We start from the raw sequence: 14,948 nt of genomic DNA, 5'->3' as shown, positions 1-14,948 counted from the left end.
CATTTTTGTTTGTTAATTTGTGGTAGGACTTTAATGAGTTAATTATGATTAATTAATTACACCATTATGATTAATTAATTACAATAAATAATTTCATTTAATTGAACAGTTTGCTCTCCAGACAACAGGGAACCTTTGTAAGTGCAGGAGTTCCTGGTCCACTGATCACACTGATGCGCAAGACACGTGGCAGCTAGGATGATAACAACAACAACAAACATGGAGGAATCCCTGAACAAAAGCAAACAAAAGCATCTGTTTGCTTTGGTTCAGGGATGTTTTTCACTCCACAATGGCCAGGGTTTCCACTACTCTGAATGGACTTGAAGTTCTTATAACATTGACATTCTTATACAAATATTTTCAAGACATTAAAAGAGCTTCAGTTTAAATAAGGTGATAAAAAAACTTGAATATAGACACCATCCTGATTTATTGTGCTATTGTCAAACTGATGCAAAATAAACAATATTGTGTTGTTTAAATGTATGTATGGGTCCATCATTTGATTCAGTAATATACCAAATTCATTCAAATTGAAAAATGTGGCTTCTTGTGGCAAATATTATTGTACAATTAAACTGTGATTAATTGAGATTAATTAATCATACATTCTCTAATTAATTTGATTATTTTTAATCGAATCCTACCCCTATTGTGAATATATTTGAATGGAAGATATTACTGCTGATGGGGAATAAGTCATAAGTATAAATGCTGTTCAGATATTGTAATGGATTATACAAGTTCAGCCAGCATCCAGTCAGCAGGATGCAGCTTTGAATGCAAAAATTTCAGACTTAGGAATGTATATCTGTGGCCAGTGTTTATTTTGTATAATGATTATTTTAGAACATAAAAGGATTTGTTTAGGCTGATGAGGCATGCTGCATAAAACAAACAAAACTATGTCAATATTTCATTAGTGTTTAATCAATTTATTTGAAGAGGGCTCTGACTGTCACTTTAATTTTCATAATTTTTCATATATATTTATTTTCATCTCAAGCCTTGAAGTGCCAATGGAATTTTGTGAGGTGTCTCACTATGGGATTGGAGTCCTTAGTCCTGACTGCAGTTGGAGCTGATGTTCAGTGAGATTCCACTCACGATTGTGAAGACACTAAAAGAATGTGGCTCCGCTTATTAAACAGATCAATAAGTCACATTAACGTCACAAGCACCTATTGCAGCCATCATGAATTTTACTTTTGACACCCAGGGTTCTTTTCATCTCCCATTCCTCATTGAGTGTAGTCTTGAGTCCCCCTCATGTCCTCCTCTCACCCTGCCAGCCCTCCTTTGTGGTGCATCCATTTCCTCCGTGCCTCAGGCTTTAGCGTCTTCCATTGCGAAGCAATTTTTGGGAATGTGCAAATCAGCTGGTGCAGGATGGAGCTATCTATGTTGGGGTTGTGCCCATTTCAGGGATTTATGCTGAGTATTAGACATGCATGGCAGCAAGTAAGAGCAACATCAAAAGTGAACTTAAATGTCATCTGATGTCATGATCATATGACACTGTAAAATCACCCATTCATTTCAATAGCCACAAAAATCTTGACGTGAAATGCAGTGAAAACATTTTTCTCTTCACAGTGACCATGAAATTCCAATTACATTAGGTTACTGAGATTTTGCATGTCCATTGTTAATATATAGGCATTCTTCAATAAATTTAGCCTTTTTTTTCTTTCCCTGTTTGTCTCTCATTCATATATGTAGCCCCTTTTAATAAAATACACTCAGTTACAGTTTGTTACTGTAGAACCATCTTAAAGAGGAATCCCACCAGTTTCTGACCTCTGAATAGGAAATTGGAGCTCAGTGGTAAGAGTGTCTCTTTGTGACACTCCTCTTATGCCCAAAATAGGCTTTTGAGTGATTTTACTTAAAAATGACCAAATAAAATATGATAAAATATTCGCACCAAAAAAAAGATGAAGTCTCTTTACTAGATACGATAGATTTTGCATTTTGTACTCTAATTCCCTTCTGATTTTGAGTTTATATTTGTATATATTTATAAAACTGAGGTCAAGAGTGCCACAACTTGCCATCCTTTGCCCTCGCTAAAACTTGCATCAAAAGTCAGGCTACTTCTCCGCCTCTGGAAGTCGAACACTGGACCAGGAAACTAAGAAGGCTAGAGGCTTTAAGTACTTTAGCTGGCTAGGACATCATTTTACTCACAGCAACAACAGTGACTAGCTCAAATCTCCCACTGGATCAATGCTTTTATGAAGGCTCTGCTGTTCCATGGCCACTCATCATCCATCGTCTGCAGCATTTGCAGGGACATGGCAAGTGAGTCCGGCCCAGCAGTGGTCAGTCCCACACATAGCACTTGTCTCCCTGCATGGGCTTGTCTCCCTGTGATGAATTAGTTCGTCATTCAGTGATACCATTTCTCCTCATAGATGCTTCAACTATTTGCTGTCGGTAGATGGAAAAGTGTGTCCATAGTAAAGGGACACATTTCTGATGATCCCATTGATTTGTTTGTGACGTGTTTCATGGTTGATGCAGACTAAACAATATGGATTGAAAATGGGGAGCAGCTTGTCAATATTTGTATTGGATACAAGGTGTGCTATAGTTTGTCCCAATAAGTTTTGTTTGCTCTTGGGATGGGCGAGATGGACAAGAAAAAGTTATCACAATAAATGCTGTAATTTTGGTGATAACGATAATTATCACAATAAATACATTTTCATTCTATTCCATGTGTTGGACACTACAGTCTCTTACGATGAAACTTATTAGTGGAGTTTGTCTCCAACATCATTATTTGTTTATGTTTCAATATAATAGTTAGAGTGTAGAAGTGAAGTGTAGAGATGACAAATTCAGTGTTTCACGTCGCTGGTAGAGGCTGCTCTGCCAGCTTTATTTAGGGGTTAAGTTGAGCCGTCTATTCTATTCTCCAAATCATTATTTAAACTGTCAGTCCTTTGTCTTGTGTGATGAAAAACCTTTACTCAATTCTCTCTCCTAAAATGGTTGTTTTCCATTGCCTTATTGAAGTTGTCACTAATACTTTGACCACTTTAGAATTTGTTGATGGTCCCTAACTGCATTAGCGCTGCCTGTGAGAGTGTGTCCGCGATCAGTGAACCCTAATGGGGACGTGGAAGAGCGGTGGTCTGTCCAATATCCAACTATTTTCACCATGGTGTTTCGCCGAGGCGCCCACGCAGCGGGAGACCTGCATGTGTTGATGTGAACTAAGGCAGACTACCGCGTCAGAGAACCTATGAGGACCACTTCATCTAATAAAATAAACAGGGATCCAGAGACTCAGATTCAACCAGTGTCATAGATGTCGCCCTTCCTCATCTATTGAATGAAAGTTATAGAAGTGGCATTCACATTTAGGTGTTGTGGGCTCACACATGAAACTGATTTCTGTCTTACAGTGCGGGCTATGACGCTGTACTGGATCGGAATGTTGCCATCAAGAAGCTGAGCAGACCCTTCCAGAACCAGACCCATGCCAAAAGGGCTTATCGGGAGTTGGTGCTCATGAAATGTGTCAATCACAAAAATGTAAGTGACTTACTCAGAGGTTTTGTTGTCTGCACGACGGCTGAAAACTTTTTCTCATTTAAATAATTTGCGTAAATTGCCTGTTTGTATTGACTATTTGATCAATTTCTGTTTCAGATCATCAGTTTATTAAACGTCTTCACCCCACAGAAATCTTTAGAGGAATTCCAGGATGTGTGAGTATGACCTTTAGCGAACTACCATCACCATTAAAAGGTCATTCAGAATTTCTTCCTCTCTCGGGTGTATGAGTGTTGCTGCACTGGACCTTTAACAGTCTGATCGACATAGTTACTTCTGATTTCTGACTGAGCTTTAAATACTTTTCATCGAGTCACCTGCGATTGTAAACTGGGCTTGTATAATAGTAAACTTTTATGGGACTCATTGTGCATTTTTATGGAACACTGTTATTACACATGCTGATGCTTTGTGTACCTCAGTGATGTTTGTTGTGTATCTTTAATGTCTTGGTGGTCTTGTGTGTTTTTATTGTCATTGAGTGTTGCAGCTGTTACACATTGAATTTCCCTAATGTGGGACAAATAAAGGACATCTTATCTAATGGAATCTAAAACACTCGTCCTAGATACCTAGTGATGGAGTTGATGGACGCCAACTTGTGCCAGGTGATTCAGATGGAGCTCGACCATGAGAGAATGTCCTACCTGCTCTACCAGATGTTGTGTGGCATCAAACATCTGCACTCTGCAGGCATCATTCACAGGGTGTGTAGCACGTGTATGTGTAACCAATAACACATAAATAATAGATTTTCATGAGCAATGATGCAACTTTTTCGTATTTATATGACCATTATTAGTAAAACAATTGAGTAATTTGTCCAAAACAGTTTACATTTGATGATTAAAAACATGTTATTTTCTCCTCCAGGACCTAAAACCTAGCAATATAGTTGTAAAATCAGATTGCACGCTGAAGATTTTGGACTTTGGCTTGGCGCGGACAGCTGGCACTAGCTTCATGATGACCCCCTACGTGGTGACTAGATATTACAGAGCCCCCGAAGTCATCCTTGGCATGGGCTACAAAGAAAATGGTAAGAAACTGTCTGTTGAGAGAACCTCAAAATCATGGTATTGTCGACATAGCATTTAAATGAGCTGTGTTTAGATCCACAGGGGATTTAGCCATTGATCCACAGCAGAACTAGAATGATATGTTCAACTTTGGTTAACTGTATTTCCCTTGATTATGAAGATGAAGGCTTTCAACCTCATTATTTGCTTCTTGTCTTTCTGCTATGTTTTAATATTGATGCTCCATTTAAATCTGTCTCCTCATTAATCTTCTTCCCTGTAGTGAATAACAAGCACATGATAACTTTTGTTTTCACCTCCATAGATGGCTCTTGTCTGGCACTAACACCTGTTTTTCCCTCTTTCTCTCTTTCTTGCCGTCATCTCTGTGAATGCAGTGGATATATGGTCGGTGGGGTGCATCATGGGAGAAATGGTGCGCCACAAAATCCTTTTCCCTGGCCGGGACTGTATCCTTATTAACCAAATGCCACCATAATGTTAGTTCACTCTGATATTTTAACATCATTCTGCGTCATGTGTTAATCCCTAAAATCATTTTCAGCCCATCACTCAAAATTTGTTGTTTTACGCTAGCGATGGTGATAACTTATGGTTCACAGTATACCGCCAAACACAATCTCCACAATGACAATTCTGCATCTCACGATAAATTCAACAAACACGCGGCTCACTCGCTACATTAGACTTGCATACATGAACACGACGAGACCGTGACGGCGCACCGCGCTCTCCAGCTCCGCTGCAACAGTTGTGGAGAGTGTGGTGGACTTTGGTTCACCATCGTAGATTTAAACGTATTTTTAATCCAGGGAACCTTTGATAATGACGCTGGTCGCTAATTATTACGATAATTATCGTTATCGCCGCAATTACAACATTTCTTGTGATAACTTTTTTTTGTCCATATCGCCCCCTATTGTACGCTAAACTTTGTTGCATGATTTAAAATCAGACAGACAGAAAGATAGACCTGATCTCTCTCTCTCTTTCATTTTGAATGTGTTTCTGAAGCTCAGGATGCTTTTTATGACTCCAAGGTGACTTATTGAAGAGCACAGCTTGAGGGTGAATGGTCACCAGGCTGAGAATATGCATGTGAAGAGGTGCTAACAAGTGTTTCATGCATTTAATGAATGAATAATGTTCATTTGCTATTATCACTCTGACTCATCGGGATCAGGACAGTTCAAAAGATAATTTGTAAATAACCAACACTGTGTTAGAAGCATGTTAAATATGATCTAAACAGAAATGAATGCACATCAGTGTAAACACATCCTCAGAAGAAAAAAAATCATGCTTCACATATTCATTTTCTGCTCTCTCCTTGCTTTTGTTCTTTTTAAAATGTAATTTCTAAAACAGAACCTTGTGTTATATGGAATGATTAGCATGCCATAATTTGTAAATGAATTTGAGAATAAAAGGAAAAAAATACATGGAAATATCAATGCAACATGTATGTACAACAGTATGTTTTTATTTCTTCTGAACAAACAACAGTGGGCTAGCATCCAGGCTAACGTTAACATCCTCACACCTCTAACAGATCTATCACCGCAACATCGCGGCAGCCAATGACACGTCGTCTTTACGGGTGACGTCATGAAGTGATGTCCCAATTCTTAGGGACGTCAAGGGTGTCAAGACTAATCTTTCTACGTGTTCATCTACTTTAAGAACCGAATATCGTCACTGAGGGTGGCGTTGCCAGTAATAAGAGTGTGTGTTTGTGTGTGTGTGATCTCAGTGGACATGTGGTCAGTTGGCTGCATCTTTGGTGACGTGATAAGAGGAACAGTGCTGTTCCCTGGGATCGATCGTATCCTTCTAACCTCCTGCCGCTCCTTTAAAGATATTTAAGGCTTAAGTTTTAGACAGAGACAGCCAGGAAAATGTGCTGAAATGAAACAGCACAGGAAAGAATTCACCAATGTAAGATGGCGATAAAAATCTTGTCAGTAGATGCTGGAGGAGGTCCAGTCTGGTGGGTGGAAGGATGTGTCTGACACGCCGGTACGACGGAAGTAGCAGGTTCTGGCAGCAGACTCTCTCAACTGCCGTGCCCTGTGAGGACAAGACTGGCGGGGGTCATGATTTGTGAGTGTGGAGGATAAGAAATCATTTTCTCACAACCGAACATCAAATTATTGAATACAAAGATTAGTAGTAGTAGACTTTATTGTCATTATACAAACCACTGTTCAGTGAGATTTAATCTTCTCCGTCAGTGCATCATACAGAAATAATAAATGAATTTTTAGAGAAAAAAAAGCAAATAATGTTGTCCATAACAAAATGTTTGCCAAATATAAACTCACATTAAGTGTATTTGTACTTCCTTTCTCAACGTACTCACCATGATTTTATTTCCACCATAGTCGCGTCTGTCCTGTGTGGGTGTTTGCCTTAATCCTGACCCCCCCCCCTCCAGATATCGACCAGTGGAACAAGGTAATTGAGCAGCTTGGAACTCCCTCACCAGAGTTCATGAAGAAGCTCCAACCCACAGTGAGGAACTATGTGGAGAACAGGCCCAAGTATGCTGGACTCACTTTTCCCAAGCTCTTCCCTGACTGCCTTTTCCCTGCAGACTCTGAGCACAACAAACTCAAAGGTGAGACATTCATTTGGAAGATTTTCAGAGAACTTATTTACCATGAACAGGTTTTAACAACATTAATCCTCAAACTGCTGCTAGAAATGTTCAGGTGCTAGAAACTTCAGAGTGATCAATTATGAGTTTAGTCACGCTTCTTAGAGCTAATGTTTGAGTGCTGGTAGAACATGAAGTAGGAGCATCACATGACACTCTCCATTTGTCGGAGCAAGCCCAGGTGTCACGCCACGTTTGCCCAGAAGATGTATTGTACAGTTTTTTCTACTTGTTGCCCAAAATAGCAAGAAGTTTGTGACCAACGCTGTCATAAAACAGAAATGAGCTCAAACCGTGATGTGGTGAAGTGTGGGATCAGGTGTGAAGTGCAGCATTATCATACCGCGGGTGAAGTGACTCATAAATGACAGGCATCCTTGAGGGTTTGAGTGGCAAAAAGGAGGAATCTTTTAAGCTGAAACCGACAAATCCGTCAGAGGAGCAATGGTGATGGAAGCAACAAAGTTTTTTTTTTTTTTGCAGAGCCCTGTGTCATCGGCATGTTGATGGCGGAGCACCTTAACTTGAGTTCTCCCTCAATTTAGAAGAGCAGTCAGTGGGCAGGGGAGGGATGGCTGAAGGGTTTTCAATTTCAGACCGCTCGATTTACGAAGCTTAAATCTATGTTCACATTGGCTTTACGTTTTCTTAGAAATAAAAGAAAAGTTGTTTTTAAAATTGAATGAAACTCTTTCTTATATCACATTTTTGACTAGTTGTTGTTTACACTTGAATATATTTACTATTAATCCCACAAAAATCTATAATCTTCGTGGCCAATATTCAGAAAATAGTTTATCTTGTTTTTGTGTTGGGTATCTAACAGTGCTATCAATATCCTTTCCCCCTAAGAACAAACTGTTACATTGACTGCCAGATTACATTTAGTTTTGACTTTTTTTGTGTGATAACAACTAGGTTTCAGTGACTCCATTGTAAACCCTTTCTTTTTATTACATTTTGTATTTGTGTTGTCATATGCATGAATAAAGCTTGAAATGGAAAAGTGGGTAACACTTGATAATGGGGAACACAGTTCGTTTTTAAATAAACAATCAAACAAACAACCCTGGCACAACAGGACATTTATCAGTTCTTTGTAATGATTAATTACTGGCTAATATGCTTCTAATACACATGAGAATAAGTAGTTTATGTTCGTAATGTTCCCTGGTCTGTGTTACTGACAAGTGTGTGGCAGATGTTTGCAGAGCATAAGGTCACTGTTCTGTGTCCCCTCTATGACTTGTGACTTGAATATGAGAGCTGCTTCACATTTTCTTTCGACTTATTCGATTACTAACACCCAATAGCTAATGTGGCTGACCTGTCTCCCCGTCCCCAGCGAGCCAGGCCAGAGACCTCCTGTCTAAGATGCTGATCATCGATCCTGCTAAACGGATATCCGTGGACGAGGCCTTACAGCACCCCTACATCAATGTTTGGTACGATCCAGCTGAGGTGGAAGCGGTGAGTCGGCCACTGTCTCATCGATGCCCTTCTGTCTTGGGATTTGTGCAGCGCTGAAATAGAATTATTTTTCTTCAGTGATAAGTACTGAGTATCTGTGCTGCTTTTTTGGTTGACATCTCATCTTTATTTTCTATCTCTAGTGTGCACTATGTAGCTTTGCATGACATAGTAGAAATCATGATGAAGACAGATGGATGAAAGGCCTTTATAGACGACACTGCAAGCATCTTCATCAAAACCTCTGTATCATGAGGTGACATAGAGATTGGGAAAAAGCCATCTCCAGCGTCATTAGTTCAAAAGTTACCACTTCTAGCGAGATGGATTCACAGGCAATCATTAAACAACAATTATTGCACCACTAATTTGACTCAGTTTCAGAGACAAACCATCCCATCCAGAGCTGATGTTTCTGACTGTCTGCTGTGCTGCCTTATGGGTTTTAATGATGACATTGCTGTTCGAGTCACGTTGGTGTGTGTTCTCATGGCTGTGAATGGCATCTCAACACATTTTCTGCTGTTTTCCCCTTCTCTAATGTCATCTCATGCTGATGAAGGCCAGAGATCTCATCCAAATATCCATGGTAAATAACCACCGCCCGACATCAAAGAAGAATGATAATGAAGGAGAAGAATCTGTTTAGTTTGATGTAGCTTCACATGTCTGCCGAGTCTCAAGCTGACAATCTTGGATCATATCACTGCAGGGGTCACTGATATGAGTCGGGATGGGTCAGTTTATGAGGAGTGTTTTGCATTATAGCTTGAGCGTGTGGAACCCTTCACCTGTTAAATGTAATGTAACAGTATGTTTATGCGGAAAACAAAGGCAACATGAGATGCACTGAACACATGTATTTTGTGTTTTAGAATTTCTCATTTTTGAGCAACCACATTCCGGCTTTTCCATTCCGGCATGCTATTTTTCTATTTATCAGCGAAACAAGTCATGATTGTTTGATGCATATTTATTTTTCATGCTCATCTTTGAGTTTAGTTGCAGGCTTATTTAACTGCTAAGCTGGTAAACTTGTGTAATCACAGTTAAGTTATTCTAAAATGGCGTCACTCTCTTTGTCCTCCTGCAGCCACCGCCTCAGATCTATGACAAACAACTTGATGAGAGAGAACACTCCATCGACGAGTGGAAAGGTGAGCAGTTGGCGCAGTCGAACCGATCGTGATCATCCATGACCAGAGGAAATATTACTTACACCAAGCAATAGTATTTTGTATAGTTCTGTTGTCAGTAGCAGTAGAGGACAGAGTAAAAGAAGAGGAAGTTGTTAGTACTCTTGTCTTCAGCTGTGCTGTGAAATGTTTGTTACAAGTTGTAGTGATACATGATAGTCTTAACACTCAGGCTTTTGCTCCTCTTTCAGCCCTGGGAATTATAGACAAAGTGAACACAGATTAGCCCAAGCAAACACTGAAAACATCCTGATCTGATGGACAGGCGCCTGGCTCTCTGGCTCTCTCATTGTTGAGAACCAGAAACAGAACCAGGACCTCTGGAAAAGGCTTTTTGATCTTGGGGATCGGGGTAGGGAGGTCACGGAGGGAGAGGAATGCATTCATCTTTCCTCATATTTGAGTAAATATATGCAATGATAGTATTCTTAGATTTAAATGTAGGACAAAGAAAATCATTTATATAATAATAAAAAGTGATATTTTATCGTAAAATATTGATCAGCCTGGAGAGAAGCTTTTCAGCTGATATGTTCTGACAGCAAAATATAGTTATTAGCTTTTCTGTGGAATTAGCCCTTTGCTCGTCCTGTTCCTAGTCTTTTTCTTCCTGCTTCTTCTTGTTCTTCCTGTGGCTGAAACCTTTCTTCATGCGAGTCTCACTTTTATGGGTTATTTCCCTCACTGTGTTTTTGTTCTTTGACTGTCCTGCCAGAATTGATCTACAAAGAGGTGATGAATTTTGAGGAGAGAACGAAGAATGGCGTAGTGAAGGGACAGCCTTCACCTTCAGGTACTCTCAGTGCATAACCCTAATCGCTCTGTAAGTGAATTTATTACAACTGGAATTGTTCCTTCGTAAATCGACAATCCCATTGTGTTGTCCAACATACGTCCCGTCTGCTTCATCTTGTGATTTTAACTCAGCTAAACATGATATACATGTCTTCTATCATCGTGACGTAATGATAATTCTTTGTCATCAACACACAGTGTCCTGTGTTTGTTATTGTGTGCCTGTGAAAATGTTAACATTTGGAGTGTTGTGGGGTCAGATGGGAACCTTTCTTCTATTGTCAGCGAATTCTGGGAACTGACCACACAGAGGCGATATTTTTCAGTCAGTTTTTGCTGGGAAAACATCCTCCAATAGCGAGAACATGAAAGAGTTCAAAAAGTTAACATTAAGATTAGTAGTTCTCTTTAGCATCCTCTGCCAGTGTGTTACCTGCGATGATGCTCCATCTGATAATAATTCTCTGCAACATACAGTACAAGGGTGACTCCACGTTTCTCCAGTAAACGTGATGTTATTGGAGTTGGAAGCACCTTGAAATCAACCACGTTTAAGAAGTGTGACCGTGAAGCAGACTCACCGTCGACAGAGTACAACTCCTTCAATAGCGTGCCCGTTTTATCTTGCGTACAGTGGCATCTACTGGCCAATCGCGTCATTGCGTGCAGTGACTGGCTCACCCTCGCTGGCTGATCCGACTTCAAAATACAAGGAACCAGAGTACACTGTTTCTCATAAGTATTTCACTCTGATATTTCTGAAGAGCAAATGGTTCCCAAAAGCCCGTGATGACACGGTCGCAGCACCTCTTCCAGAGTCCTCCTCCCCATCGTCTAGTAATTAAGCAGATGCAGTGTCTGGGAGCAGACGCAGTGCAGCAGAGATGCTTGACTGCAGCAGGAGGGAAATATAGGATCCAGTAGTCACTGACAGACGTGTGTCAAGAGACGAAGCTCTATCACTATTATTCCCTCAATCGAGGCCATCTATTGAGTTTCCGTTAAATGTGAACGATTTCACAAACAAGTCTGAACCTTTACCTTTGACGTTGCTGCATGTATTACTGGACACGAGCAACAACTGGGGGTGCTCACTGTTTTCAAGGGAGAAAAAACTTGTGATGATAATGTGTGATTTGTGCTCATGAATAATTGCTTTAACCTTTGACTAAAATGTCCAACAGTCCCCAAATCCAAACGAATCCTTGTCCCACAGACGTCATCATGTGACCTGCTCGTATATCAGCTGCTCTCCTGAGCAGGACTCTTGTAACCCCCTGCTGCGGTTGATTCCCTTAGCGCAGGTGCAGCCGTGAACAGCAGCGAGAGCCTCCCCCCTTCCTCTTCCATCAACGACATCTCCTCCATGTCCACCGACCAGACCCTGGCCTCCGACACAGACAGCAGCCTGGAGACATCCGCCGGACCCCTGGGATGCTGCAGGTGACTAGCCGCCTGCCTGCGCAACCCCTCGTTCTTCCGGAGATGAAGCAGTTCCAGTGATTAAAAAAAAAAAAAAAAGGGAAAAAAAAGAGGAATACGTTGAAAATAAAAATATGGAAGAACAAAATCCAAAGCCTGTGCAATGTCCTTCTGAAAACAGCGTCGATATTTAAACAATGGTTATTGCTTTGCTGCTATTATTAGCCCTCATATCCAGATGAATTGCATCGACTCTGCCGCGTTGGCTGGTGGCCTCCTGAATCCCCTGTTGTCAAAGCTTTTCTGCTCTGGTTTGTGTGGCAAGGTGGGCTGCCTTTCTCCCAAACAATGTCTGTGACGTCACAGTCACGAAGCAGGATCTGTTTGTTTCACCGTGCACCATTGTAAATACTGTAATTCTGTACAGCAGAGTGGGACTGACGGCCAGTACACTGAAACCTTTCTCTTGTTTTTGTTTCACGAGAGCACCTTGCCACATCACCTCCCCCTCCTGCCTCAGTTGCCCCTTGTCCTCACTGTATTCCTGCATGATTAGATATAAGAACAATGCTAATCGCACTGTATGCTAAAAGATGTATATTTTGTTCATGTGATGTTCACTAACAGCTGGTGGCACATGTGTTTGTGAAGTCAGGGCTGAAGACTTATCTTAAATACATCCCCAAATCTAGAATGCTTATGGAATTACTAATGAAAAAAGGAAGGTACCTGACTGTGCCAAGTGCCTTTTAGAAGGTTCACAAGTATAAAAGTCATGCACATTGTCCACTTTTTTTCTTAAATCCCTGCCTAATCTTTAGTGTTTTCGCTTACGCACAGAACTGCCATTCCATTTAGTACTTACAAAGGACTAGGACTGTCACTTTTTGTTACAATTTCAGCCATCAGGCAAGTTGACTGACCTTACTGAGCTCTAACCCGGGAGAGCCACAGAGGTGACCTCTTTTTCAACTTACACTAGCGGATACCCACTAGCGCAGTAACCCTGGGCAGAACAACTTTTCATTCTATTATGTTTTGTATCTTTTAAGAGCCCTACTTCCTTTCTTTAATAGATGGAGGGGTTAGCTAGCATCTTCCTCTAGTGATCTGCTTCATTGTCAGAATTATCAGAAAATATTTATTTATTGCTCATGTAATAACAATTATTGTTTCAACATGCACCTATTTAGATCCACATTTAGCAGCACTAACTGGACCATCTAGTTGCAATATGACACCATTTTCCATAAATGACTAGCTGCCACCTAGAAAAGGACACTTGTGAATTTGCACATAGATTTGAAACAAACAAAAAAAAGCTGAGTCTGAACTCAACTGCATTTGACCGCTGGACACATTTGAGTTGGACTTTCTGAGTCTTCAGCACCTGACTAGTGAAACACTCGCAGACTCATGGTTATGTCACCAGGCTAACAAGGGGTCACCGGGGGTCTCCAGAATAAGCTACTGCACGGCTTTATGTTCAGGGTCTGGCCGGAGCAAAGTTACTAAACAGGGTGCAACTTTTGAACTTCTTTACGCTGTATAATACTGTCACACAAGAGTCTGTACAAGTCGGCTTCACCACAATCACAGACACTCTCTTCAGTCACCCCTTTTCGTTCCGAATGTGACTTTCTCTTATCAACATCCCAACAAACAATTGTGTTACTTTAGAGTAAAAACAGGTGCTTAGATGTCCCTTTTTTTTTTAAATGTCACGCACCGGCTGAAGAGATGAAGCTATCACGGGAACGGATGAATGTACAAGTGTTTGGTTTCACCGTGACTTAAAATAAAACCAGCGTTCGACACACATTTGTTTAAAGATGCAATCTGGACAGTTCATGTAGATTTTGTGTGATTGCATTTAAGAATGTTGGTGTGTGGAAGTAGGGTCATGTGCGTGCTCACATTAGTTAGTGTTGACATGGGTGGGTCATGATATTTGCCAAAATCACGTTTCCTTTGGCTGGTTTCCACCCGGCACTCGCTGTGATACAATTTGGAAAGAGTGCTGCCGATCATCACTTGGATTTGTTGATCATATTGTAAATAACAAAAACCCAACAATGCAATAATCACTTTACTCAGACAGGGAGGAACCATCAGGTGATGCTTCAATAAAACAGCAGTTATTTCCACCCAAACATGAAACAATAATCAAACCGGTGAAGCTCATCCGAATCAGGTGATTGTTGTCCTTCAAATGTTCTTTCTTCTACTCTGTGCTGTTTTTAGGAGTCATCCCTTTTTCTTCTCTCTTTTTAGAATTTATTTATTCTTATTATTATTACTATTATTTTGGACAATGTCAGATTGAGGAAATACCTATGTAACTGTTCATGCTGTTTTCAAGGCTTTGGGCTACAAGCATTTCAAAATCAAATGCAAAAGAAAAAAAATCGGAAAGCTGTTACTGTAAACACATTTTAAAGGAACTGTGTATGTAAAAATAATATATGTATGTGATTGAAAATAAACAAAACTTTGATCTTGGGTGATGGCGTCCCTGTTTGTGTGTATTCCCCTCACCCCCCAAATGTCCCACCAATCCCGTGTTCATAATTCACAATTACTTCCTTGCTGTATATGCTTGTTTTCCCTTGCACTCATGTTATTAGCATTTTATTATAAAAGGGCACAAAGGATGCTTTGTGGATGAGTGAAACGGACTTCCTCCCAACGTATGTTAAAACAGTAGTGAAAAGTCCATGAAAAACGATACATTTAACACTTTATCGTGTTGTTTATTAAGTTAATTGTATATCAAGTATCTAGTGATGAATTGCT

General features: G+C 40.3%; 1 protein-coding gene across 7 annotated transcripts in view; it reads left to right on the top strand.

Moving 5' to 3' along the window:
* The window catches only part of mapk10 (mitogen-activated protein kinase 10), a 29,463-nt gene extending 14,809 nt beyond the window's left edge, over positions 1-14,654 (top strand). For 3 of the 7 annotated variants that reach the window (XM_053876987.1, XM_053877244.1, XM_053877158.1), the window contains exons 4-14: positions 3,420-3,549; positions 3,667-3,725; positions 4,139-4,277; positions 4,444-4,609; positions 4,988-5,059; positions 7,048-7,230; positions 8,615-8,739; positions 9,302-9,328; positions 9,833-9,896; positions 10,651-10,728; positions 12,035-14,654. In XM_053876987.1, coding sequence (XP_053732962.1) covers positions 3,420-3,549; positions 3,667-3,725; positions 4,139-4,277; positions 4,444-4,609; positions 4,988-5,059; positions 7,048-7,230; positions 8,615-8,739; positions 9,302-9,328; positions 9,833-9,896; positions 10,651-10,728; positions 12,035-12,177 — 1,186 coding nt within the window. In that variant the 3' untranslated portion in view covers positions 12,178-14,654. Of the gene's footprint in view, positions 1-3,419; positions 3,550-3,666; positions 3,726-4,138; positions 4,278-4,443; positions 4,610-4,987; positions 5,060-7,047; positions 7,231-8,614; positions 8,740-9,301; positions 9,329-9,832; positions 9,897-10,650; positions 10,759-12,029 lie in introns of all 7 variants that reach the window. The other 4 variants (XM_053877320.1, XM_053877401.1, XM_053877486.1 and 1 more) reach the window with 4 other exon arrangements.
* Positions 14,655-14,948: the final 294 nt, after the last annotated feature.

The sequence above is a fragment of the Synchiropus splendidus genome, chromosome 1 (genome assembly GCF_027744825.2).
Source record: "Synchiropus splendidus isolate RoL2022-P1 chromosome 1, RoL_Sspl_1.0, whole genome shotgun sequence".
In the NCBI taxonomy this organism is placed as follows: Eukaryota; Metazoa; Chordata; class Actinopteri; order Syngnathiformes; family Callionymidae; genus Synchiropus; species Synchiropus splendidus.
This window is presented reverse-complemented; position numbering and strand designations above follow the sequence as displayed.